Source organism: Oratosquilla oratoria, chromosome 18, assembly GCF_046742065.1.
Source record: "Oratosquilla oratoria isolate Oo_2021 chromosome 18, ASM4674206v1, whole genome shotgun sequence".
Lineage (NCBI taxonomy): Eukaryota > Metazoa > Arthropoda > Malacostraca > Stomatopoda > Squillidae > Oratosquilla > Oratosquilla oratoria.
This window is the reverse complement of record NC_134794.1, coordinates 46054080-46081923: the sequence shown is the minus strand read 5'-3', so window position 1 is coordinate 46081923 and position 27844 is coordinate 46054080. Positions and strand designations below refer to the sequence as shown.

Sequence of the window (27844 nt, the reverse complement as noted above, 5' to 3'; positions counted from 1 at the left end):
TTAATGTGAAGGAGGATAGGGAGGGAAAGATAGCTGCAGTGGGAAATGCTAAGAAAATGAGAGTGATGAGTGAGGAAAATGGAGGAGAAATAAGGAAGGATGAAGTGAAGGCAGCAGTCAGGATGATGAAGGCGGGTAAGGCACCTGGTCTGGATGGATGCCATGCAGAATGTCTTAAAAAAGGAGGTATAGTGATGGTGGACTGGTTGGTGAGGTTATTTAATGTTTGCTGGAGAGAAGGTAGAGTGCCAGAGGACTGGAGGAGTGCGTGTATAGTTCCACTTTACAAGGGAAAGGGGGACAAGTGTGAATGTAGTAGTTTCAGAGGGATTAGCTTGTTAAGTGTAGTTGGGAAGGCTTATGGGAGGATCTTGATTGAGAGGATTAGGAGAGGAACAGAGGGAGTAATTGGTGAGGAACAGTGTGGGTTTAGGACAGGTAGAGGTTGTGTAGATCAGGTTTTTGTGGTAAGACAGATATGTGAGAAAGCTATAGGTAAGGGGAAGGATGTTTTCTGGGCCTTTATGGATCTGGAAAAGGCTTATGACAGGGTAGACAGAAAGGCACTGTGGGAGGTTATGCAGATATACGGGATAGGAGGAAAGCTTCTGGGAGCTGTCAAGAGTTTTTATGAGAGTAGTAGAGCTTGTGTCATGATTAGAAATGGAGAGAGTGAGTGGTTTGAGGTAAAGGTGGGACTTCGTCAGGGATGCGTTATGTCACCCTGGCTGTTCAACTTATACATGGATGGGGTGGTGCGAGAGGTGAATGCAAGGGTAGTGGGTCAGGGATTGGAGATGGTTAAGGAAAATGGAGAAAAGTGGGAGGTGAGCCAGCTGTTGTTTGCGGACGACACTGCGCTTGTGGCAGGATCGGAGGAGGGATTGAGGAAGCTGGTGACAGAGTTTGGGAGAGTATGTGATAGAAGAAAGCTGAAGATAAATGTGGGTAAAAGTAAGGTGATGAGATGACAAAGGGGTGAAAGTGGCAGTAATCTGGAAGTGAGCATTAAGGGAGAGCAACTGGAGGAAGTGGATAGTTTTAGATATTTGGGTGCAAATGTGGCAGGAAAGGGTGGAGTGAAGGTGGAGGTAGAATGTAGATTGAGAGAAGCGAGTAAATGCCTTGGTGGTTTAAAAAGTGTAATGAGGAATAGGAATCTGGGAATGGATGCTAAGAGGAGACTGTATGAAGGAGTGATTGTGCCAACAGCACTGTATGGAGCAGAAACATGGAACATGAGAGAGGAAGAGAGAAGGAACTTGAATGTGTTTGAGATGAAGTGTCTGAGAAGTATGATGGGGGTTACTAGGCTAGATAGAGTGAGAAATGAGGAAGTGAGGAGGAGAACAGGGGTGGAAAGGGAGCTGGGAGATAGGGTGGATGAAAGAGTATTAGGATGGTTTGGACACATGGAAAGAATGAGTGAAGAAAGACTAGTAAAGGAGGTATGGAAGGCAGATGTGGAGGGAGTGAACATGAGGGGACGTCCTAGGATGAGATGGATGGATGGGGTGAAGGGGGGTTTGGGGAAGAGGGGAATGTCAGTTGAGGAAGGACGGGAGAGGACAGAAGACAGGGGTGAATGGAGAATGGTTGTATATGGAAAATGTTGTGATGCGTGAGGTGGATTGGACGGGGGAATGGGGGTGAGGTAGTGTGTGTGAGCAAAAATTTTTGACGCAGCCCGAAGGGATTTCTCCCCATCCTCTCCTTTATATGGGGGGACGGAGAGAGGGGGTTGCCGATTTAATGAAGCGGCCTTGCTGTGGATGTGGTTTGCCTTGCGACACTGCTTCTGACCCAGGGCAATGGACAAGGTGCAGGGATGACCCGTCATCTAGGAGGTGCTAAGATGGGAAGGAGGGTGGAGGGGTGTGAAGTGTTTTCGGGGATGAAATGGGTGGGAATGTTTTTGTGCCTTGTCCTTTTTGGCTACCCCCCTGGTAAGGGGAAAAAAAAAGCCTTGGTATATGTATGTATGTATGTAAATATACACAGACACATTGGAACCATACATGAATTCAAGGCTAGGTATGACAAATGGGAGAGTAGGGGATGGGACCCCACACATGTTGCTACTTTCCTGTATACTACAATTAGGTGCACACCAAACATCATTTCACATCCCCGGCTCCCACCATGCTGCTCAGGCTGAACGCAAAGCAACAAGGCACAGCACTTCCAAAGCAAGGCTCGAGAGCAGGACCTGGTTTATCCCTACAACTTCTACTAGAGAGGAAGTGATGACACCCCCCCCCCTTGTGTCATTCTGTCAACCTTCACAATTTCCTTTCACTCCTGTCTTTTGTACTCTCTCTTCCCTGCTTGGCAGACATTCTGCAAAGGAAAAAAATCTAAATGTTTTATGTTATTCCTTAAATATTCCTCTTTGTTTTCTTGCCCAGATATTACTTATCTTCTTAATTTATTTTTGTCTCTTAGCCCTGACACTCCTCTCCTCCCAACCAGGCAATCCTTGAAGGATTCGAACAGGAGCTTGAACCACCCCCATTACAAGGAGCAGCATGTGACCGAGACACGCTACCATGATCTCAGTGCCAGTAGAAGACAGCGGGACAGGAACACCCTGGGGTATGTCCGTCGTCACTTGGACACCCTCAGTCTCGAGCAAAGTGGTGGTGGTTCACGAAGGGATCGGAAGAGCAGGGATCCAGGGGGTTCCTCCCTGCCTCGTGTCCATGACACCTACATCCCCTTCCAGCGATTAAACCGCTACTTGGATGCCAAGAAGAACAGATCGAGGGGACAAACATTACACGACCCGACGGCACACCAACACTATCACCACAGGTGCCAAACACGTGACAGGTCAGCCAACTGAAAGCCCATTCATAGCAAAACTCCTCAAATGTTTAACTGAATTAAGGTTTAACCTTTACATCTGGAATCAGCCTGAATGAAATAATTAGATCGATCATCACCATCCACAAATTAATCATCAATGAGGAACATTCACTGCTGGGCAAGTCTCTCTACATTCGATCTTAAATCTTCTTGTCATGAGAGAGACATTTAATTCTTCTTTGCATACATACATACATAAAAGGAAATCAAAGATATAGATTAAGTTGGAACCGTATATGAATTTGAGTCTAGATATGTTAGAAAATTAGAGAATAGGGCAGGACCCATTAAGTATTACTCCTTTCCTGTAAACTACAATTAGGTAAATACATACACACTAAAAGGCTTTTCCCCCTTTTAAGGGAGTTAAATCAAAGAATACATCCACACTACATCCATCCAAAACCCACAAACTGCACCTTCCATCTCAGAACCTCATGACCCCTGTCACACCACTTGATTCAAAAGAATGCAATGAGGCACAGCAGCTCCATAGAAACATCTGACACCCTAAGCTGGTTACCTGCACAGCTTCATTATAAGTTTCCCCACCACCTCTCCACTTTAAAAAACTTGTGGAACACACAAGAACATCCCTTCAGGACAACTCATTTCTTCACCCATTTACAACCACTCTCTATTCACTTCCGTCCTTTGGATTCTCTCTTCCTTGCTTGACAGACATTCCTCTTACATCCAATGCTCCCTTTACCCCATTCATTCTCAACTTCCTTTTCACATGATGATCACACATTCCACTGCCCTCTCCTATAAACATATTCATGTTTGGGACTCCTCCAACCCTCCTGGTCCAAGCACCCTTCCCCTTCTTGAATCTCCCTGTTCCTCCCCTCTCACCCTTATCACCTCTTTTATATCTGTATAGTCAAACATATAGATAAAATATACCTTTAGTGCTGGTAAGGTTCTCCTTCATTAATCATTTCATACATTTGTCATATGTCTATCTATCTATATACCAATGGTTTCTTCCCCCTTATATGGGTGTTAGCCAAGTCAAAAACATGCACCCACTCCCATTCACCATGATTTGTTTCCTTATTATCTTAGCTCCTCATGGATGAAGAATCATCCCTGCCTCCTGCCCACTGCCCAGGTTGGAAGCAATGCAGCAAGACACAGCATCCACAGCAAGGCCTCTTCACTTACAAGGCAATCCCACTCCATCCCTGTCCCCTTGTGCAGGAAATAGAGAAGATGGGGAGAAATTCTTTCAGGAAGCATCAAAATACCATCCATACACAACCACCTTCCACTAACCCCTATCTCCTGCCCTCTCCCTTCCTTGCTCAACAGACATTCCCCTCTTGCTAAAAGCCCCTTTCATAAATCCATCTCATCCTCAGTCATCCCTTTAAGTTCACCCCATCCACTTCTGCTTTCCACACCTCTTTTGCTAGTCTTTCTTCACTCATTCTTCCCATGTGTCCAAACCATTCCAATTATCTTTCATCTGCCCTATCTGACAACTCCCTTTCCACCCCCGCTCTCCTCCTCACCTCTTAATTTCTCACTCTATCCCTCCTTCTAACCCATACCATATTTCTCAGACACCTCATCTTATACATATTTAAACTTTTTCTTTCTGCCTCTCTTAAATTCCAAGTCTCCACCCCATACAGTGTCATAGGCACTGTGATGGTGGAGAGGGCTTCATCCCTAGGGTGCTGTGATGGGAAGGGTGGTTGAATGAGTTTGTGTACGATGCATGCTTTGATTCTGCCACCCAGGGCCTATGTGAGGGGGGTTCAGTCTACTTAATTAATGTTATTAGACTTATCTCAAAGAACCCTTTATTTTTGCCTTATGAATTCATTCTGGCTTTTTCCGAGTAATCTTATTCAGTTGGGGAAATCCTCTCATGGTCAATAGATTCTCATCACAGAGAAAGTTAACTGTAAAGTTGAATATTTAAATTACACCAAGTGTCTAGTGTGTCCACTGCTAAAATGATGTATTTCCAACAGAAAATGCCGGCGGAGTGGCTTCTCTCAAGCTAACAACAAAATTTATTCAAGTGCACTACAAAATAATCGAAGCACACACGTCTATGAAGTCACACACCGATACAATGAACCACCAACCCAAACCTGCAGTACCTGTATGACACCTCAAAATACTCCTCGCATCCAGTCTACAGAATCTCTCCCTCAAGCTGTTGATCAAAACTCTGAGGAGAACTCGGATAAAAAAGAAAACAAAGACTCAGATAAAACTATATCACCATCACAATCAATTAAACTTCCACGAATTAAAGAACCTACCAACCATGCTGAAGACAAGAGCACACGACCATTAAGTCAATCTCGGTATAGGAATACTGTTACTGCACTTCTTGCAACAAGCCCACGCCCTTTGTCATCTATATCAAAAATGACTGAAAATGATGGGAAACTTGCTGAGCTTAATGGAAGCAGTAACAACCTTTTCAATTCTCCTAAATTAGAAGAGCAAAATAAAAGTAATTCAAAGGAGCACAATGACAATAGTAGTATAGGGCACAAAGCAGATGTAGTTGATCCTGTTCAGTTGGTTGAAAGAAAAGGGGCAAGAGGGCGGCAACATACGATTAGTCACATACCAAAATACATTCCACAATCTACCCCGAAAACACCACATGAAATATCATCTCTAACATATGGAAAAAATGACAAAACACCAACTAAGCATGTCAAAACCAATCAGATCACACCATTGGAGGATAAAGATATGAAATACACATCATCTCAGCAATCAACAGAGCACACAACAACTACCAGTAAAACATCAGATTATCCGTCTAATACCAATTTCTCACCAGACTACACATCATCTACTCCTACTCAGAGTGAAAAGCCTTCTCTTTCAAGAACCTACATCATACCTAAAATAACCAATTACCCTCAAACCTCACCAGGAACAAATACTACAAACCATGACACTGCCAATTTATCCACAAAAGAAGCTACTGAGCAAAACACAGGCTCATACACACCTAACCAAGATATTCTACAACATAATGTTAACCCCCCTTTACAACAAGCTCATTCCTCAGGCTTGCAAAGTCCCCTAATATCCTCACCACCGATGTCTCTATCTCCTACTACCTTTCCTTCAAGTTCAATGACTACATCCTCACCCAATTCAACCTCAACTAACAACTCTACATATTCAACCAATACTCATACAACTACAATCTTATCAAACTTGCCAACAGCTGAATCAAGCCCAGAAGAAAAGAATGAGACCACAAGCAGTGACGTAAATAATCTGCCTATAGTTCAAGGATGGCCAAGTTCTACAAATTTTGCTATAATCAGCCATAAGACCTCAACATCATCCACAAAAGAAAATATATCAAAAGAGTATGGGACTACAACAAATGTGGACAAGTCACCTTCTAGAAACACATCACCAACAACAATATCTAGAAAATCCATATCAGCAATAATACAGTAAATCCTAGTGATAATGGTTTTGCTTGAATCAGAATTCTCTTTTATTTGCCCATGCTTTAATTAATATGAAACATCTACACTGTATATATTTGCCAATATAATGAATCAATTAGTGCAAAAGTTTGGGTAAAAATTTTATGCAAGTTGCAATTAACAGCAAATACTTCCTTTGTGCAAATGAAAGCCTTAATCCAACATACTGTAAGTATCTGCAGTCATTATGAATGTTAGAGTAACTCAATATTTGTTTTAGTGGTACACATGGTCAGTGTATTTTGTGACTAAACAATAATATGAGTACATGTGATTTTGGACTATGCATCTATTGTCTAATAAATGTACAATAGCCCAAATTTCATTACGTTGAAAAACTGGCTTTATCAGACTTTTCTCTATTAGTCTTTTATAAGCAGGTTTTACGGTCTTATCAGCTCCTCCAGAGGAGGATTAGTATTAGTGATATCACCTATAGAATTTGTACAGTTACTTAAAGCAAAAGATGTATTGTAGGCATAAAAAGTGTACAGGTAAACGTCGACTTACGATGGCATTAGGTTTCGAAAGAGCCATCGTAAGACGATCTCATCGTAAGTCGATCCCCACTCTGTTCCGTGGTCACTGTACCTAGCCTACCTGTATATTAACCACCAGAGATACTGAATATAGCCTATTAAACATGTACAGTAGTTTATTTAATTATTTTTATCCTTTTTACCATATTCAAACACTATAATATGTATTTACAGTACGGAACTTAAATCTCGCGGGCAGCAGCCAATGCCAGCCGTACGACGTGACGTAATAATACTCGCATCATAAAATATAGTCACCGCTTATATCGATCGTTCTCTCTTTCACCCGCGAATTTTGAAAACCACAGAGAATGGGATTTACGGCACATTTGAGAGAATGTAAAAACACAGGGGCGACTACAATAAATATAATCAAGACGCCGATATGGCAGCGTCGCGAATCCACTTGCTCCTCATGACGCCTATGTGTGCGGCACCGTATGGAAGGGGTTAAATTATCATATCGTCATCGTCGTCGTCGTCATCGTAAAGTCGAACAATCGTAAGTCGCGGCCATCGTAAGTCGACGTTTACCTGTATATATAAACAACTCAAAAATGTAAAAGTTTTGTATACGTCAATATGTTCTGGTCTGTGGTTTACTGGTGAGATTCACAGACTGAAAACCCACAGCTTGACAGTGGCCAATAATGGTTCTTGGGCCATTCCATAAATCTTTCTGGAAAGAACCTTTGGACTGCTGTCCGTACTTTATTAGCATGAGGCAATTTTTGTCACCAGCTGAATGTAGTAGAAGGGAAGCAGTCACCAGTTGCAAGCTCTCATATTTGAAAGGGTGGAATAACTATAGAAGTTGAAAGAGATCTTGAGTCTGGTCCAGAGACCAAGTGTCAGCCCTGTGGGACTGCACCTCAAGATGGCAGGGAGGACCTATGTTCAGGCATAGAAAATATAACAACATTTTACAATGTCTAAGGATACACAGTCTACTTAAAAATACTTTGTAAATAAAAAAATAATACATGTACAACAAACATCTAATTACAGGAACCTTTACTGAAAGTCTTTATCTTCCACAAAGCCTTATCAAAAACTGAATAAACTAGAAATAAAATGTGACTGAAACAAGCAGTATATATGATCTTTTACCATGAAATGGAGTTCCATAAGTATTAGATAGATTTATCAAGAAATAAATACAACTTCTAAGGTCAATTAAAAAAATATATAATAATAAATAAATATACACATTAAATTCATATACCAAAGGCTTTTTCTCCATTACACAGGGGGTAGCCAAAAAGAAAAAGGCATAGAAACCACTCCCACCCATTCCATTCTCTACATATTCCACTCCCCTCTACCCTCCTCCCTCCCTCTCATCTTGGCACCTCCTGGATGACGGGTCATCCCTGCATCCTGTCCACTGCCCTGGATCAGAGGCAGTGTCACAAGACACAACACATCCACAGCAAGGCCGCTTCATAAGTTCGGCGACCCCCCCTCTCCGTCCCCTCATGCAGAAAAGGAGAAGACAGGAAGAAATCCCTTTGGGCTGCATCAAATTTTTTCTCATACATACTTCCTCACCCCGCATCCCCCACCCACTCCCCCTCATGCATCACAGCATCATCCATACACAACCCTTCTCCATTCACCCCTATCTTCTGTCCTATTCCGTCTTTCCTCAACAGACACATTCCTCTCTTTTGTAATGCCCCTTTCACCCCATCCATCCATCTCATCCTAGGATGCCCCCTCATATTCACTCCTTCCACATCTGCCTTCCACACCTTTTTTACTAATCTTTCTTCATTCATTCTTTCCATGTGTCCAAACCATCCTAATGCTCTTTCATCAACCCTATCTCCCAGCTCCCTTTCCACCCCTGTTCTCCTCCTCACCTTCTCATTTCTCACTCTATCTAGCCTAGTAACCCCTATCATACTTCTCAGACATTTCATCTCAAATACATTCAAACTCCTTCTCTCTTATGTTCCATGTTTCTGCCCCATACAGTGCTGTTGGCACAATCACTCCTTCATATAACCTCCTCTTAGCATCCATTCCCAGATGGCTATTTCTCATTACACTTTTTAATCCACCAAGGCATTTACTCACTTCTCTCAATCTACATTCTACCTCCACCCCCACTCCTCCCTTTCCTGCCACATTCGCACCCAAGTATCTAAAACTATCCACTTCCTCCAGTCTCTCACCTTTAATGCTCACTTCCAGCCTGCTGTTACTCTCTCCCCTAGTACATCTCATCACCTTACTTTTGCCCACATTTATCTTCAACTTCCTTCTTTCACACACCTTCTCAAATTCTGTCACTAACTTTCTCAACCCTCCTCTGATCCTGCTACAAGTGCAGTGTTGTCAGCAAACAACAACTGGCTTATTTCCCACTTTTCTCCATTTTCTTTAACCATCTCCAATCCCTGACCCACTACCCTTGCATTCACCTCTCGCACCACCCCATCCATGTATAGATTGAACAGCCAGGGCAACATAACACATCCCAGACGAAGTCTCCCCCTTTACCTCAAACCATTCACTCTCTCCATTTCTAATCCCAACACAAGCTCTACTACTCTTGTAAAAACTCTTGACTGCTCTTAACATCTTTCCTCCTATCCCATATATCTGCAGTACCTCCCACAGTACCTTCCTGTCTACCCTGTCATAAGCCTTTTCTAGATCCATAAAAGCCCAAAAAACATCCTTACCTTTTCCTATAGCTTTCTCACATATCTATCTTACCACAAAAATCTGATCTACACATCCCCTACCTGTCCTAAAACCACACTGTTCCTCACCAATTACTCCCTCTGTTCCTCACCTAATCCTCTCAATCAAGACCCTCCCATAAGCCTTCCCAACTGCACTCAACAAGCTGATCCCTCTGAAACTACTACATTCACACTTGTCCCCCTTTCCCTTGTAAAGCAGAACTATACAGGCACTCCTCCAATCCTCCAGCACTCTACCCTCTCTTAAACAAACATTAAATAACCTCACCAGCCAGTTCACCATAACTGTACCTCCTTTCTTCAGACATTCTGCATGGTATCCATCCAACACAAGTGCCTTACCTTTTCTCATCATCTTAACAGCTGCTTTCACTTCATCTTTCTTTCTCCTCCATTTTGCTCACTCATCACTCTCATTTTCTTAGCATTTCCCACTGCAACTACCTTTCCCTCCCTATCCTCCTTCACATTTAGCAACTCCCTAAAATACTCTGCCCACCTTCCTCTCACTGCCCTCTCTTCCATTATCATCTCTCCATCTGCACCTTTTACCTCTTCTCTATTTGATTCGCCTCCTCTTCCTCTTTTAATTTCCTTCAAAAAAATCTTTTTACAACTTTTAAAATTTTCTGTCATACTCTTATCCCATTTCACATCTGCTCTCCTCTTTGCTTCCTTTATCTTATGCTTAACTTCCCTTCTATTTACTTTGTACCTCTCAAACAATTCCCTCATCCTAATTTGTAACCAATCTATGAATGCCTGCTTCTCTTCTACACCTTTCTTTGCTTCCTCATCCCACCACTCACTACCCTTCCATTTCCTTCCGCCCTCCTTGTTCCACACACCATCTTTGCACACCTTATGACTCCCTCCTTGAACCATCCCCATTCCTCCTCCACTCCTAGTTCTATTCTATACTTCACTCCCTCCCACTCCTCTCTCAGTTTCTTCTTATACTCATTCTCCTTTTCTTTCTCATTTAAGCAGTTCACTCTAAGTACCTCCCTACCTTCTGCCCTTTTCCTCTTTCTCCACCTATTCTCCACTCTCAATTTACCTTTCACCAGATAATGATCTGATATTCCCCCACTCTCTCCCCTTAGAACATGTACATCCTTAACTCTTCCTACCATACTCCTGGTCACCACTATATAGTCCATTAATGCTCTATCACCCTTCCATCCACCACCCCCTCCCATGTGTACTTATGATTGACTTTCTTCCTAAACACTGTATTTGCTATCATCAACTCTCTTTCTAGACACATCTCCACCATCAATTCTCCACTAAAATTTTTACCTGGAACTCCATACTTCCCAATCACTTTATTGGTTCATTTCCTACCCTAGCATTAAGGTCTCCCAATACAACTACATTGACATTTCTTCCTAATCCCTCTATGCACTCATTTATATCTACCCAAAAATCCTCCCTTTCCTCTACGCTCTTCTCACTACCAGGCCCATACGCACTTACAAAAACCCACATCTCCCTTCCCAGCTTCACCTTCATCCACATCAACCTTGATGAAACCTCCTTCCACTCCACTACATGCTTACTTATCTCTTCACTTACTAGTATAGCCACCTCTTCTCTCCTTTGTCCCCTCTTCACTCCTGAGTATCTCCCAGCTACACTCCCAAACTCACACTCGCCATTCCCTTTCATTTTAGTTTCACTCAAAGCCAGCACATCCATCTTTCTTCTCACAAACATACTGCCTATCTCTTCCCTTTTACTCTCATCTGTACCACATCCACGCACATTAAAAGACCCAAACCTTAGGGTACTGGTTTACTTTTTTTAGGAATGTCCCCTTTGGGGCTACAGGCAGCAGGACTCCTAATCCCATCCCATGTCCCATTTTTTGTTGCCTCTTACGACTCAAGTGGAAAGACTTGGTGGTAGTATTCTCTTCCCCCCATCACAGGGTAGGTGAAAAAGGGAAATGAATACTCAAAGAAATGGTATAGGACAGTAACAAGGGTTGGGGGACAGCATAACGGAGGGACAGTCGTAGTATAAAAGTGTCATTTCCCTATGAACAGAGTTTTTCCTTTATCACAGACAAAATGATGTGTGGCTCTGGTCCATAGGGGCACCCCATATCGACCCTAAAGTATCAACTGCATGATACTCTGCCATAATAACATGCAGCCAATACCCCAGACAGGTAAATACATATCCATATACAATAATAAAAAATACACATGAAAAAATTGGTTGAAAAAAGATACATCTTTTAAATACATTCAACATAAAAAAGAATTAGTACTCACCACACACCTTCATACTGAAATGGCATAAGGGCATCTATGAGCTGAGGGTCTAAAGAGGAAATATCTACAGTGTTGGGATCCATGACTGAACCTTCCTGAAGGCACTGGTGGTAAAAAGGTACAAAAAATCAAATGTTTTGTACATCAAATAGGAACAATTATATAATCAACAACAGGGCAAGTGTTTAAATACCTCCATATATATATATATATATATATATATATATATATATATATATAACCACCCTACCACACATATATATATATATATATATATATATATATATATATATATAAAGAATGACAACATACAAGAACAATAATATACTCCTTTACTAACAATGGGGCCCACACAACTTGAAAAGTCTTCTGTGATTAGCTATAGGATAATACTAGGTAGCCTTTCTATTGAGGGATTAAATTGAATTAGGTTAAACTAGCCAAACATAATTTTCTGGCATTGGCCTGAATAAACCAGAATCCTTAATGAAATAATGGATTATGCATATGGGTCTTACTTTTCGAACAAAAGAGGGTAGTGGTGATATGCAAACTGATGGTCGAAGAGGATTGAGAGCTGAAACCAACTTATCATGGTCATTTAAGTGGAAATCCCATTTGCGCGTTGATGTATCTGAAGATCAGTAAGAGAAGGAATGTAAGTGGTCAGGCACACACTGCTTAAACAATATACAAGACTTCTTAAACATGCATTGTATATAACATTGACTAAATGGATCTATATGGGGTAAAATGCCCTCATTTTGGTAAAGGATCTGACATTTTGATAGATATATCTATATACCAAGAGCTTTTTCCCTTTTATAAGGGAGGTAGCCAAGTCTAAGGATTATACCTACTCCCCTCCTCCCTTTCATCTTAGCTCCTCATGGATGAAGGGTTGTCCCCACATCCTGCCCACTGCCCTGGGTCAGAAGCAATGCAACAAGACACTACATCCACAGAAAGGTCAATTCACTTAACTGGCAACCCACCCTTCCATCCCCTTATGCAGAAAATGAGAAGACTGGGCGAAATTCCTTCAGGCTGCATCAAAATGTCATTCACACGTAAGTACACCTTACCCCTCTATCCCATGCGCCTCCCTTTCTTGTATAACAGTATATATACACAGCCACTCTCCACTCATCCTTATCTCCTGCCTTCTCCCTTTTTTGCATAACAGACATTCCTCTCCTTCTCAATGCCCCTTTCACCCCATCCATCCATCTCATCCTCGATTGTCCCCACAAATTCACTCCCTCCACCCCTGCCTTTCACACCTTTCACTAATCTCTCTGTGTGTCCAAACCATCCCAATACTCTTTCATCTGCCCTATCTGTCATCTCCTTTTCCATTCTCTCCTCCTCACCTCGTTTCTCACTATCCAACCTAGTAACCCCTACCATATTTCTCAGACACTTCACCTAAAACACATTAAACTTTTCCTGTGCTTGCAGCAGGGTCAGAAGGGGGATTAAGGGAGTTAGTGACAGAGTTTGGGAAGGTATGCAGTAGCAAAAGTTCAGGATAAATGCAATTAAAAACAAGGTGATGAGATGTACAAGAGGAAAGGATGGCAGTAAGTTGGAATTAAGTCTAAAAGGAGAGAGAGGTTGGAGGAAGTAGATAGCTTTAGGTATTTGGGGTCACATGTGGCAGGAAAGGGAGTGGAGGTAGAGGTAAATTGTAGACTGAAACAAGTAAATGTTTTGGGGGATTAAAAAGTGTTATGATAAATAGGCATCTGAGAATGAATGCAAAGAGAAGATTATATGAAGGGGTGATTGTGCTGACAGCTTTGTATGGGGTAGACTTGGAATTTAAGAAAGGCAAAGAGGAAAAGTTTGAACATGTTTGAGATGAGATGTCTGAGATGTATGGTTCGGGTTACTACGCTTGATTTTGATATATAAAAAAGTAAATTCCAAATAAACAAATAAACACATTAAAGTCACAAGAACAGGGACTGGCTTACATCTGCAATACTCAAATTCATTATCATACCAGTACCTCCTTATATGGTCCTCTTGCTCTCCAAAACCCACCTTTAATTATTACTTTCTACTTAACAATAGGGAATGATCCATTATCCAGGAGGAGCCAAGAAAAGAGGGAGAGAGGGGTAGTGAATGGGAGTGGATTAAGTGAGGATGAAATGGGAGCAAGTGGACTTCTATCTTTGACTTTGGCTACCTCCCTTGTAAGAGGGAAAAGGTGCCTGGTATACATATGTACCTACTTAACAATAATCTTTAGATGTTTAAAAGATAACATAAATATCCTTGACATAATTCCAAATGGTCAAAACCTTAGGTAGAGTGTATCAGAAGACAATAATCTGTGAGTGAAGCTCTCACTTCTATCCCATAAGGTTTCAAGTAGCAACTGTGAATAGTCATTGGAAATGAATCTATATTTATATCATACAAAGTGCAATTAAAAATCAATCATCAAATTAATTTGTTGCCCCAGGTCTCTTGCAGATCACGGTTCCCTGGTAACTAGTAACATCAACCGCTGAAACCTATCAGCCACAAAAGCATGAATATTTCTTACATACATATACCAAAGCTTTTTCCCCCTTACAAGGGAGGTAGCCAAAAAGGAAAAGGCATCAAATCATTCCCACCCATTCCATCCCTAAATACACTCCACTCCCCTCCACCCTCCCTCTTATCTTAGCACCTCCTGGATGACAGGTCATCCCTGCACCTTGTCCATTGCCCTGGGTCAGAAGCAGTGTCGCAAGGCAAACCACATCCACAGCAAGGCCGCTTCATTAAATCGGCGACCCCCCCTCTCCCTCCTCCCATGCATAATAGGAGAAGATGGGGAGAAATCCCTTCGGGCTGCGTCAAATTTTGCTCACACATACTACCTCAGCCCCACCCCCACCCATTCCACCTCATGCATCGCAACATCATCCATATACAACCATTCTCCATTCACCCCTGTCTTCTGTCCTCTCCCGTCCTTCCTCAACAGACATTCCCCTCTTCCCCAAAGCCCCCTTCACCCCATCCATCCATCTCATCCTAGGACGTCCACTCATGTTCACTCCTTCCACATCTACCTTCCATACCTCTTTTACTAGTTTTTCTTCACTCACTCTTTCCATGTGTCCAAACCATCCTAATACTCTTTCATCAACCCTATCTCCCAGCTCCCTTTCAACCCCTGTTCTCCTCCTCACTTCCTCATTTCTCATTCTATCTAGCCTAGTAACCCCCATCATACTTCTCAGACACCTCATCTCAAACACATTCAAACTTCTCTCTTCCTCTCTTATGTTCCACGTTTCTGCCCCATACAGTGCTGTTGGCACAATCACTCCTTCATACAGTCTCCTCTTAGCATCCATTCCCAAATGCCTATTCCTCATTACACTTTTTATTCCACCAAGACATTTACTCGCTTCTCTCAATCTACATTCTACCTCCACCTCCACTCCACCTTTTCCTGCCACATTTGCACCCAAGTATCTAAAACTATCCACTTCCTCCAGTCGCTCTCCCTTAATGCTCACTTCCAGTCTGCTGCCACTTTCACCCCTTGTACATCTCATCACCTTACTTTTACCCACATTTATCTTCAGTTTTCTTCTTTCACACACTCTCCCAAACTCTGTCACCAACTTCCTCAATCCCTCCTCCTATCCTGCCACAAGTGCAGTGTCGTCCGCAAACAACAGCTGGCTCACCTCCCACTTTTCTCCATTTTCTTTAACCCCTTCAATACATGCCACATCACACGTGTGGCAGCATCAGCTGCCAGACGTGCGATGTTGCGTCATAATACTCGTATTATAAAAAATAAAGTCACTGCTCTATCGCTCGTTCTCTTTCACCCGTGAATTTTGATAACCATAGAAAATATGATGAAGCCAGTTTACAGAGTATGGGGCTCACGCAGGTACGACTACAATAAATATAATCAAGACGCCGACATCGGCATCCTCGCGTATCCACTTGCTCCTCATGACGCCTACGTAGGTGTCACCATATGGAAGAGGTTAACCATCTCCAATACCTGACCCACCACCCTTGCATTTACCTCTCGCACCACCCCATCCATGTACAAGTTGAAGAGCCAGGGCGATATAATGCATCCCTGACGAAGTCCCACCTTTACCTCGAACCACTCACTCTCTCCATTTCTAATCTTGACACATGCTCTACTACTCTCATAAAAACTCTTGACAACTCCTAGAAGCTTTCCTCATATTCCGTATTTCCGCAAAACCTCCCACAGTGCCCTCCTGTCTACCGTCATAAGCCTTTTCCAGATCCATAAAAGCCAAAAAAACATCCTTCCCCTTTCCTATAGCTTTCTCACATATCTGTCTTACCACAAAAATCTGATCTGCACAACCTCTACCCGTCCTAAATCCACTGTTCTTCACCAATTAATCCCTCTGTTCCTCTCCTAATCAAGATCCTCCCATAAGCCTTCCCAACTACACTTAACAAGCTAAACTCTCTGAAACTACTACACTCACACTTGTCCCCTTTTCCCTTGTAAAGTGGAACTATACAGGCACTCCTCCAGTCCACCATAACTATACCTCCTTTTTTTTTTAGACATTCTGCATGGCATCCATCCAGACCAGGTGCCTTACCTGCTTTCATCATCTTAACAACTGCCTTCACTTCATCCTTCCATATTTCTCCTCCATTTTCCTCACTCATCACTCTCATTTTCTTAGCATTTCCCACTGCAACTATTTTTCCCTCCCTATCCTCCTTCACATTTAGCGACTCCCTAAAATATTCTGCCCATCTTCCCCTTACTGCCTTCTCTTCCATTATCATCTCTCCATCTGCACCTTTTACCTTTTCTTCTCTACTTGATTTGCCTCCTCTTCCTCTCTTTAATTTCTTTCCAAAACATCTTTTTATTACTTTCAAAATTTTGTCATACTCTTACCCAGTTCACATCTGTCCTCTACTTTGCCTAATTTATCTTATGCTTTACTTCTATTTTCTTTGTACTTCTCATATGATTCTCTCATCCTATTTTGTAACCAATCTGTGAATGTTCACATCTTCTCATCTACAACCTTCTTTGTTTCATCATCCCACCACTCACTATTCTTCCTTCTATTTTCTCCTGTCCTCCTTGTTCTACACACCATCTTTGCACACTTTGTGACTCCCTCCTTGAACCATTCCCATTCCTCCTCCACTCCTAGTTCTACTCTATCCTTCACTCCCTCCCACTCCTCTCTCAGCTTTTTCTTGTACTCCTTCTCCTTTTCTTTCTCATTTAAGCAGTTCACTTTAAGCACCTCCCTACCTTCTGTCCTTTTCCTCTTTCTCCATCTATCCTCCACTCTCAACTTACCTTCCACCAAAAAGTGATCAGATATTCCCCCACTCTCTCCCCTTAGAACATGTACATCCTTAACTCTTCCTACTATCCTGGTTACCACTATACAGTCCATTAACACTCTATCTACCACCCTTCCATCCACCACCCTCTCCCATATGTAATTATGCTTGACTTTCTTCCTAAACACTGTATTTGCCATCATCAACTCTTTTTCTAGACACATCTCCACCATAAACTCTCCACTACAATTTTTTCCTGGAACTCCACACTTCCCAACCACTGAATATATTGGTTCATTTCCTACCCTAACATTAAGGTCTCCCAATACTACTACACTGACATCTCTCCCTAAACCCTCTATGCATTCATTTAAATCTATCCAAAAGGCCTCCTTTTCCTCTACACTTTTCTCACTACCAGGCCCATATGCACTTACAAAAACCTACATTTCCCCAGTTTCACCTTCATCCACATTAACCTTGAAGAAACCTTCCACTCCACCACACACTTACCTATCTTCTTACTAGTATACCAACCCCTTTTCTCCCTCATCCTCTTTTCACTCCTGAGATCCTCCCAACTACGCTCCCAAACTCAAATTTGCCCCTCCCTTTCAACTTAGTTTTACTCAATGCCAACACGTCCATCTTTCTTCTCACAAACATACTGCCTGTCTCTTCCCTTTTACTATCATCTGTACCACATTCATGCACATTAAAAGACCTAAAACTTAGGATACTTGTTGAAAAATTTCTCCTCGACCCTCTTATGCCTTTTTTTTTAGACTACAGGGAGAAGGATGCTGAGTCCTATCCCCGTCCTGTTTTTGTTGCCTTACACAACTCAAGTGGGAAGACTTGGTGGCAGTATTCTTTTTCCCCATCACAGAGTTCAGCGAAATGAGAAAATGAATATTCAGAGAAGTGGTACAGGACAGTAACAAGAGTGGGGGGGGGGGGACAGCATAACAGAGGGACAATTGCAGTATAATAAAGTATCATAATTTCTCTAGGAATAGATATTTCTTCCACCACAGACAAAATGATGTGTGGCTCTGGTCTGTAGGGGCACCCCATATAGACCCTAAAGTATTACTTGTGTGCTATTTAGCAGCTTTTAACCCAAAAATAATATGCAGCCAATACACTACATGAAAGTCTTACCATATTTCTTTGATGGAATAGTTTTAAAAACTTCAATCATTTGTGCATGATAGCCAACATCAACAACAAAACGCTCCTTGGTCAAAAGTTTTATTGTGCCATTGACTGGCTTTGCAACCGCTGTAGGCATTGATGCAGAACCTGGAAAAAATGCTTATGTCACATGTAATACTAAATTCTATTAGGTTAAATTCAAGCAACAAAATTGGACACATGTACTCATAAGGAATAAAGAAAATGGATTGGGGGTAGTACCAATGTTGTGTGATGTTACTATGGTTGTTTACTTGAACGTGGATGGAGTGGTGTGAGAGGTAAATGTAAGGGTGCTAGGCAGGGATTTGGAATTTGTGAGAGAAAATTAAGGGAAATTGAAGGTGAACCTGTCGTTGTTGTTGTTTGTGGATGACACTGCACTTGTAGCCAAGTTGAAGGATACTTTGAAACAATTAGTGGCAGAGCTTGGGAGGATATGTGAGAGTTATACATTAAGTCATGGAAGTGGTTGATTGGAAGTGAGTTTCAAGGGTGTAAAGTTGGAGGAAATGGAGTGATTTAAGCATTTGTAATCACATGTAGCAATGAATGGTAGCGTGGAGGTGGTAGTGCATTTTAGAGTAAAGGACGTAAGTACATATTTGGGAGGAATAAAAAGTGTCATAAGAAATAGCTACCTAGAGATGAATGCAAAGGGAAGACTGTGTAAAGAAGTGATTGTTTCCAGGGTACTGTATGGAGTAGACTTAGAATTTGAATGAGACAGAAACAAAGAGACTATGCATGTTTAAACTGAAGTGTAAAGAAGTGTGGTGAGAGTTATGAGGATGGATCAAGTGAGAAATGTGGATGTGAGGTGGGAGGTACCAAATGGAAGAGGAACATCTATCAATTGAGCAAGGGAAAGGAAGTATAACAAACTGGAGTAAATGAAGAGTGATTGTTCATGCATGAGATAATGATGTAGACCAAAGGTATTTCTTCATGTCTGCTCTGTATACTTCTTGAGGGGATGAAGAGTGAGTGTTACTGTATAACACAGCAGTACAGGTAAATCAACTCTGGCTGTCAGGCCCTGCTGTGGAAGAGCTGTGTCATGCTGCATTACCTCTGACCCAAGTTATGTGGCTGGGGTCAGGAAGGAGTCTTCATCCACAAGAACTAAGGTAGGAGAGGGACAGTGTGAGATGGGTGCAGGGTGTGTATATGCTTTAATTTGGCAACCCCCCCTTAAAAGAGGTGTGTGTACTCCATTTTATAAAACAACCTGAACCTACCTTTCTCCGAGGTATTAAAATTCACTTCTTCCTTTTTCTCCCATGATTTCCAATTTGAATTCCCTGCCCCTTTTTCAGAATTAAAATTCCTATATTTATTTGGTGATGAGCCTCCTGAATGAAACTTTGATGTATGCTGGGTATTATCTTTAGCATGCTTATTCTTATAAAAGTTATTTCCAATGGAGGTATTATTTGTATTATTTCCAGCAAAACCACTTTTATTCTGAATTGTTGAGCCTTGGCTGACACTCTGAGGGGGTGGATTGCTCACACTCTTCTGCTGAAGTGCACGTCTTTCCAGGGCCTTCCTCTTATTCTCCTCCATACGACGTCTTTGCTCTTCAGTCAAAGAACTCATCTTGAAGACCTTTAACCTGTAATAAAGGGAATATTATGTAGAAGCTTTTGAATTAAAGTTGTAGTATACTGCAATTTTCTAATAAAAAGCAGATTGGTAAATATAAATTCACATACATTCTGCATATTGTTCCATACAGCTTTTATATTTTTTATAGAGTAACACTGCAAAAACTACTATAAATAAGAAATTAAAAACATCAAGTTCATCCTCTGCAGCTACAACTCTGTACATTTCTAACTTACAATGATAATAATAATAATCAGAAATGTTGCCTCAAGTTTAACTCTTTAAAAATGACAACAACCTCACAGTGGCTGACAACAGCCCCTAGACCCTTCCACAGATTTCTCTGGGAAGAAATCTGGGACTTTTTCTGTGCTGTATTAGTGTGGGAATTCCTATGTCAATGGCTGAACTAATAGTTAAAGGGTTCCTCGTTGTTGGCTCTCCTCATATTAAAAAAGGGAAGGAAATACTAAGTTGATAGGAAGATATTTTAGGCCCAATCTGGAGACTGAGTGTTAGCCCTTTGGAGCTGCACCTCCAGATGGAGGTGAGAGTGTCAGTAGACTTAAGACGGGTGGCACAGAAATGATCCACTGATGTCCACCACCAGAACCAACACATGCAGGTACATCCTTGGTCCCAGCCTACACTGATAACATATATAGATACAGGCATACATACATATATATATATACATACATACATATATATATATATACACCCTTAGAAGTGCACACCTAAACAATATAGCAATTGAAAACTAAATGTTAATTTTGTAAATTATGATAAAACATAATATACTTTTTCCTGGCAGAAACTAATAGCAGAAAAAGTTGCTAAAAGCGATACACTAACAAACGAGCCATGATGAGTGCTCAAGATGCTATCTTTTTGATAAATACAAAAGTTGAAGAAATTAAAGTATGATAAATTGGTCTAACCTAACCTGCATTTAGTAATGTGACACCTGTAATTCTAGAGGTCATCAGGATTGTTGTCATCATCAGGAATGTTGACAGCCAGTTTTGGCATCCGATTGGACTGTGGGGTGTAGAGGAGTTTTATATATGAGCTTCAAGAAAAGCATGAGCTCAGCTCTATAGCACTGTTTAAGAAATATGATGTCACTTGGAGTGGGAGAACACCTGATACACAATGTAGTCATTGCCACCATCAAACTGACATTGATGGGACTGGACAGACGACAACATGGTGTCTTGAACCTATTTTCACAGTTCCATTTGGTAATGTATTTGCTTTTAGCAAGGTTTTTTGTTATGGATTCCTGCAAGAAAACATATCATGCTGATGTATTATAGTTAAAAAATTAGTATCTAATTTTCTAATGTTATATTGTTTAGGTGTGCACTTCTAAAAATAAAGCTATATACACATATATGCTCAGAAACAAGCTAGGAATGACTATACCAAAATTTGCAGGGAGGAAGAAAACAATTTTGAAAGAGGTGTAGTAGAAAAATGCAAAAATATACCAAAACTGTTTTACAGGTTCATAAATGGTAAATTGAGACACAGGGAAGGAATCACCAATTAATCAGTTAATTGTAGATGGTGAGGTCTTTGAAGAAGCCTCATCTCAAGCAGAAATAATGAATGAAGATTTCCAACTGGTCTTCACAAAAGAGCACAACCCTTTGGAGAAAAGCGAGAGGAGCCAAAATCCAGGTTTAGCATATATAAATGTAGAAGTGAGGAAAGTGCTCAATCTCCTGGGATCACTGGATGTGACGAGCTTCAGGACCTGTTGGGATCTTAAACTGAATACTTAAAAGAATGTAGGGAACAACTAGTACACAAGATCCACAATCTTATTACACATTCATTGAAAGAAGGCATTATGTCACTTGACTGGAAAAGGGCAAACACAGTGCCATTTCACAAACACAGAAACAAAGAAACACTACTAAATTATGGGCCAGTATCACTAACCAACGCAATAGTGAAATTATGTGAAAGAATTGTGAAAGATTGATAGACCAAATATCTTTAAAAGATGAACATTCTGATAGACAGTCAGTTTAATTTCAGACTCTGGAAGGTTGTGTGTGTTGAATCTTTTCAGCTTTTACTTGAGAGTATGGTGCAAGAGGGAGCGGGGTGGGTGGACTGCATGTACCTGGACCTAGAGAATGTATATGATAAAGTACCTCTCACTTGACTTATCTGGAAATTGAAGCATGTTGGAGGACTGAGAGACAAATTACTAGAATGGATTTAAGACTTTTTGAAGGAAAGATACATGAGCATAGTAGTAAAAGACAAGATGTCAAGCTAGAGAGCAGTAATGAGTAGAGTTCCACAAGGTTCCATTCTTGTTCCAATAATGTTTCTTGCCTATGTTAATGACATGATGGAAAGAACAACAAGCTATGCCAACATGTTTGCAGATTATGCAAAAATCATGAAAAGAATGAAAATGAGGATGGTAGATTATTGCAAAAAGATCTCAATACTATTTTTGCATGAAACAAAGAATGGAAAATTAAATTAAATACCAAAATATGCAAAGTACTGGAAATGGGCAATAGCAGCAAAAGGCCATCCTTAACCTATTCCTTGGGAAGTGAACACATTACAAAAGCAAAATAGGAGAAAGACTTGGGAGTGTTGATAAAAGACAACCTGTCACCTGACAGACATATCTGCAGGATTGTGGGAGAGACATATGGACTACTGCAGAAGATTAAAGTGACATTCCATTATATGGATGAAGAGATGATGAAAAAACTCATTGAATCTCTGATACATCCAAGACATATGCATCAGTAGTATGGTCCCCACACAGAGTGAAGGATATAAGCTAGACTGGTCCCTAGTCTGGCAAATAAACCATAAGAGGAGACTAAAAGTACTGGGTCTAACAACTAAGATCAAAGAGAAAGAGGTGACATGATTACAGTATTCAGGTCACTAAAGGGGATAGATTCATTGATAAAGGAAATCTGATTAAAGATGGGAGGGCTTTTTAAAAGGTCATGGAAGTAAAGGAAAACCACATGTTCAAAAGAATGTGAAGAAATACAGTTTTCCATATAGATGTATATCTGGAATAGCTTAGGTGATATAACCCAAGCTCAAACAATACATGAGTTAAAATTTCAATATGATAATTGGAAATCAAAGCTACAGATTAAGTTGGAACTGTATATGAATTTGAGTCTAGGTATATTAGAAAATTAGAGAACAGAAGGGACCCAACTAGCATTGCTCCTTTCCTGCATATTACAATTAGGTAAATATATACATATGTATCTATATATATATATATATATATATATATATATATATATATATATATATATATATATATTTCTAAATAGAAATGTAGTAGCACATTTGTAGATAACACACAGGAACCCACAGTCGGAGAAAGAATAAACTTCGAATAGAGAATAATCCTATATTTCGGCTATCAACTGTAGCCCTCAAGTCCCACTGTGGTTTCAGGAGGAAAATAGTCGAATCAGCATTAATTGAGGAATGCCCTAATATTAATATTTCCAAAGGGCAGTGGACTCCTGACATTATCTCACGCGCAGCAATAAATAAGCTAGTGCGGACTTTACATCCTCCCCTCTCCTCACCCCCTCCCTCCTCCGCCACCCCAGTTAGCCCCGCGTCTGAGTGAGGTCAACTGTCCACATCTCTTCTTACTGTAGTTTATAAGTCCCCTCTGTTCTCTTTCTTATGTACTTTCCTGAAGAGGGCTACAGTTGATAGCCGAAATATAGGATTATTCTTTATTCGAAGTTTATTCTTTCTCCGACTGTGGGTTCCTGTGTGATATATATATATATATATATATATATATATATATATATATATATATATATATATATATATATATATATACATATAATATCCAGGAGGTGCTAAGATAAGAGGGAGGGTGGAGGGGTGTGGAGTGTTTTCAGGGATGGAATGGGTGGGAATGATTTTATGCCTTTTCCTTTTTGGCTACCTCCCTTGTAAGGGGGAAAAAGCCTTGGTGTATGTATGTATGTATGTATATATATATGTATATATATGTATGTATATATATATATATATATATATATATATATAATATATATATATATATGTGTATATATATATATATATATATATACATATACCATACATATACCAAATGCTTTTTCTCCCTTACACGGGGGGTAGCCAAAAAGAAAAAGGCATAGAAACCACTCCCACCCATTCCATTCCCTACATATTCCACTCCCCTCCCTCCCTCTTATCTTGGCACCTCCTGGATGACGGGTCATCCCTGCATCCTGTCCACTGCTCTGGGTCAGAAGCGTTGCAAGACACAGCACATCCACAGCAAGGCCACTTCATAAATTCGGCGACCCTCCCCCCCCCTCTGTCCCCTCATGCAGAATAAGAGCATGGGTATGTGTGTCCACTTATGCAAAGTCGACCACCTGGAAAAAAGAAACTTACGAAGCAGTGGTTTCATATATTACATCTTCAGTGCAAAAAGTACTTTTTGCACTGAAGATGTAATATATGAAAGCGCTCTACTTTGTTAGTATCTTTTTTCCAAGTGGTCTACTTTGCATATATATATATAAATATATATATATATATATATATACCTGTATATGCAGAAACCTACTTTGGGATACAAATGCAAGAAAAAAACAATGGAGAAAATAAACAGTAGACAGTATGATCTTTTGTGAATTATCTCACTTTAGTCTTTACCATAGGATACAAATGCAAGAAAAACCACTGGAGAAAATAAACAGTAAATGCTAAGTTCTTTTCTGTATTACATCTTAAGGCAAACACTTTTTGTCTGAAGATGTAATACATGAAAGATCTTACAGTAAATTTTATAGCGCACACCTATGAGATACCTGGTATAGCAATAAAAAATTAAATAATAATTTTGTAAATTATAATATTTCAATGTAATATATGTTATTCTTAGCAAGAATTACTAATAGAAAATGTTGCTAAATCCTATAAATAAACAAACGTAGCTGCTTCGGGTGCTTGAGACACCATCTTTGTTTTGGTACAAGCGGAGGCTGAAGAAATCAAATTATCATAAATCTGTCTATTCTAACCTAACCTAACAACTTAACCTGCATTTATTAATGAGGTACCAGTAATTCTAGGGGTCATAATGGTTGTCATTGTCATCTATGACCTTCTAATCTATCAAAACAAAGATGGCTTCTAAAGGAGTCAAAGTGATTTCATTCATTTCTGTATAGGTTTTAGCAATGTTTTCTGATATTGATTTCTGCCAAGAAAAATATTTATTACACTGATGTATTATAATTTACAAAATATTTAATTTTCTAATGCTATACCGCATAGGTGCTCTTCTAAGAAAAATACCAATCTTACCATTTGTTGATTTTACCAGTGTTTTTTCTTATATATACTTATACTTACATCAGGGAGGAAAATAACAAGAAAAACAATACCAACCAGAGCTCCGGAAAGGATCAAGACCCTGCTAGTGAATAGCCTGAGACATGAGGGTCCAAAGATCTTTAATAATTAATGCCCTCCCGGGGGATATAAGAGATATCACCGGCTGTACAGTGGACAGATTGAAGGCTGGACTGGATAAATTCCTATCATCAGTACCAGACGAACCACTTGTACCAGGCTATACTGCTGGATGCCAGTCGACAAACACTATACCAGACCAGGTCACCTTAAACAAATTGGACACTAGGAATGGTAACAGTGGCGGATCACCGTGGCTGTGAAGAGGTCTTCTAGACATATCCAAGTAAATCTAAGTAAATATTATATATATATATATATATATATATATATATATATATATATAATATATATATACATGTATACACATCTTAAACACAATAACCTAACCTAAACCAAATAAAATAAAGAACTTCAGAACGGAAGAAAAATTTAAGAACTGATTAAACTCTTCAAGAAATACTTTAATTCTCCAGTCCAAAAACTTATCCACTATCGGAAGCTGCAACTTCCTAGTCCTGTAAAGCTTCAAACAATTATGATCATTTGATTCTTGTTGAGCCCTCATCTTCATTTCACTGTTCAACATTCACTACATAGGGGTGTGGAGTGTATGTACTATGTAGGGATGAAATGGGTGGGAGTGTTTTTATGCCTTTCCCTTTTTGGCTACCTCCCTTGTAAGGGGGAAAAAGCCTTGGTATATGTATGTACTAACCCTTTTGCCTGATGGCTTTATTTTGTTGGCAAAAGTGTCCTCTGGATCAGAAACAGCTGCGACAGTTTCATACCGATTCTTAAAACAACTGTTGAACTGTGAATAATATGAGTCTTCTTGTGATCAAGACCAAATGTAATATAAATTTGCATGCAAACAGTACTGGTCATTAATACTGCTTACCAGTATGATGCAACAAATGCCTCGAGAACTTTAACACGGACTTGTCATTTTATCGTCACTATCTTATGATAGTGTTTACACCACCACTACTTTTGGTTCAGGAACTTCACGATTCACGAGTTTCAACATGTTCAAAACTCCCTAATTAGAAGTTTATTGTTTACTTGCAAGTGGTTTGATCAACAAGTCAATGCAATCTATTCTTTGTACACATAAGCAAATCGTTACAGTTTGGGGCCTTCCAGATGTAGTAAGTTATTAACCCATTCAACTCCGATGACAAGATGTCTTGTCATTTGGTCAAATAAAACAAAAAATCATAAAACACCAAAATGTTTGATCAAACACCAGAAAAATATGACGTCAATCCTCGCTTCGCTCGCAGCGAAGCGAGGACTGACGTCATATTTTTCTGGTGTTTGATCAAACATTTTGGTGTTTTATGATTTTTTGTTTTATTTGACCAAATGACAAGACATCTTGTCATCGGAGTTGAATGGGTTAACTACATATCGCAGTGACTGTATTTGGATTCCCGCTGAACCGTCTTCAGATGTAAACAAACGTTTTCTTTGAGAATTATACGTAAGACTTTAAATATCAAACATTTTCGCGAGTTCCTTTCTGGCATATTAGACAAAATTCCTTGATCCCACCAAAAACATGAAAAGAGAGCATGCAAGAGAGCAGTGGATAAGACTAGTGATGTTATAAGATGTATCAAAAACATATTTCTTCAGATAGGCACAATGAATCCTGGAGGTCCTGAACTGACAATTTTTGCTCCCCTGCACTCTGGTGCTGATCCCGGCAAAATAAGATTCATTCTTTCGCGACGAAAACGTAAGACTTTCTGGAATAGGCTCATGCCTGTGACTCACGATCTAAATTCTTAACTTGGGGCCACGTGTGACGGATTTACTGGGTTTTGTAATTGTATGTAAGTTTTTGATTGGCCCAGAATTTATCTAACTTAGCCATTCATCAGGCAATGGGACCTTTCGCAGTCAGGCTCGTAGTTTCCTATTAGCGCTAGAATTTTCAATTGTGTGGGAATTCACAGGGGCAAAGGGGTGACTTAGCTAATTTGGAAATCGATATTAAGAAAAAAATACGACATAAATTGCTGCATAAATGTATTTAAAATTTAAAACATGACTCTTAATATTATAATTTTTACTTACTGTTAATCTAATTATAAGATAAAACTAAAAATAGGTAATTATTTTTACTGAAGTAAGTGTAAGCAGTAAAAATTAGAGGATGTCGATTTCGGTTTGTGGAATTTATCTAAGAGTGTCGAAAAATAATGGATATCACTGTCACGTCCTGTATATGAAGATAATCAGTGAGATAAAATATAACAACAGTGGTGGCGGACGTACGAGTATTTGATGCGCGATGTATTGAAGCGATG

General features: G+C 40.2%; 1 protein-coding gene across 3 annotated transcripts in view; it reads right to left on the bottom strand.

Annotated features, from left to right (window-relative positions):
- The window catches only part of Marcal1 (SWI/SNF-related matrix-associated actin-dependent regulator of chromatin subfamily A-like protein 1), a 76493-nt gene extending 49809 nt beyond the window's left edge, over window positions 1-26684 (bottom strand). Inside the window, exons 1-6 of one of the 3 annotated variants that reach the window (XM_076201889.1) lie at window positions 26428-26684; window positions 20986-21080; window positions 19670-20046; window positions 18396-18536; window positions 12416-12531; window positions 11898-12001 (exon numbers count right to left, since the gene is read on the bottom strand). In XM_076201889.1, the coding sequence (XP_076058004.1) occupies window positions 11898-12001; window positions 12416-12531; window positions 18396-18536; window positions 19670-20030 (722 nt within the window). In that variant the 5' untranslated portion in view covers window positions 20031-20046; window positions 20986-21080; window positions 26428-26684. Of the gene's footprint in view, window positions 1-11897; window positions 12002-12415; window positions 12532-18395; window positions 18537-19669; window positions 20047-20985; window positions 21081-26244; window positions 26364-26427 lie in introns of those variants that run through there. The other 2 variants (XM_076201888.1, XM_076201890.1) reach the window with 2 other exon arrangements.
- Window positions 26685-27844: the final 1160 nt, after the last annotated feature.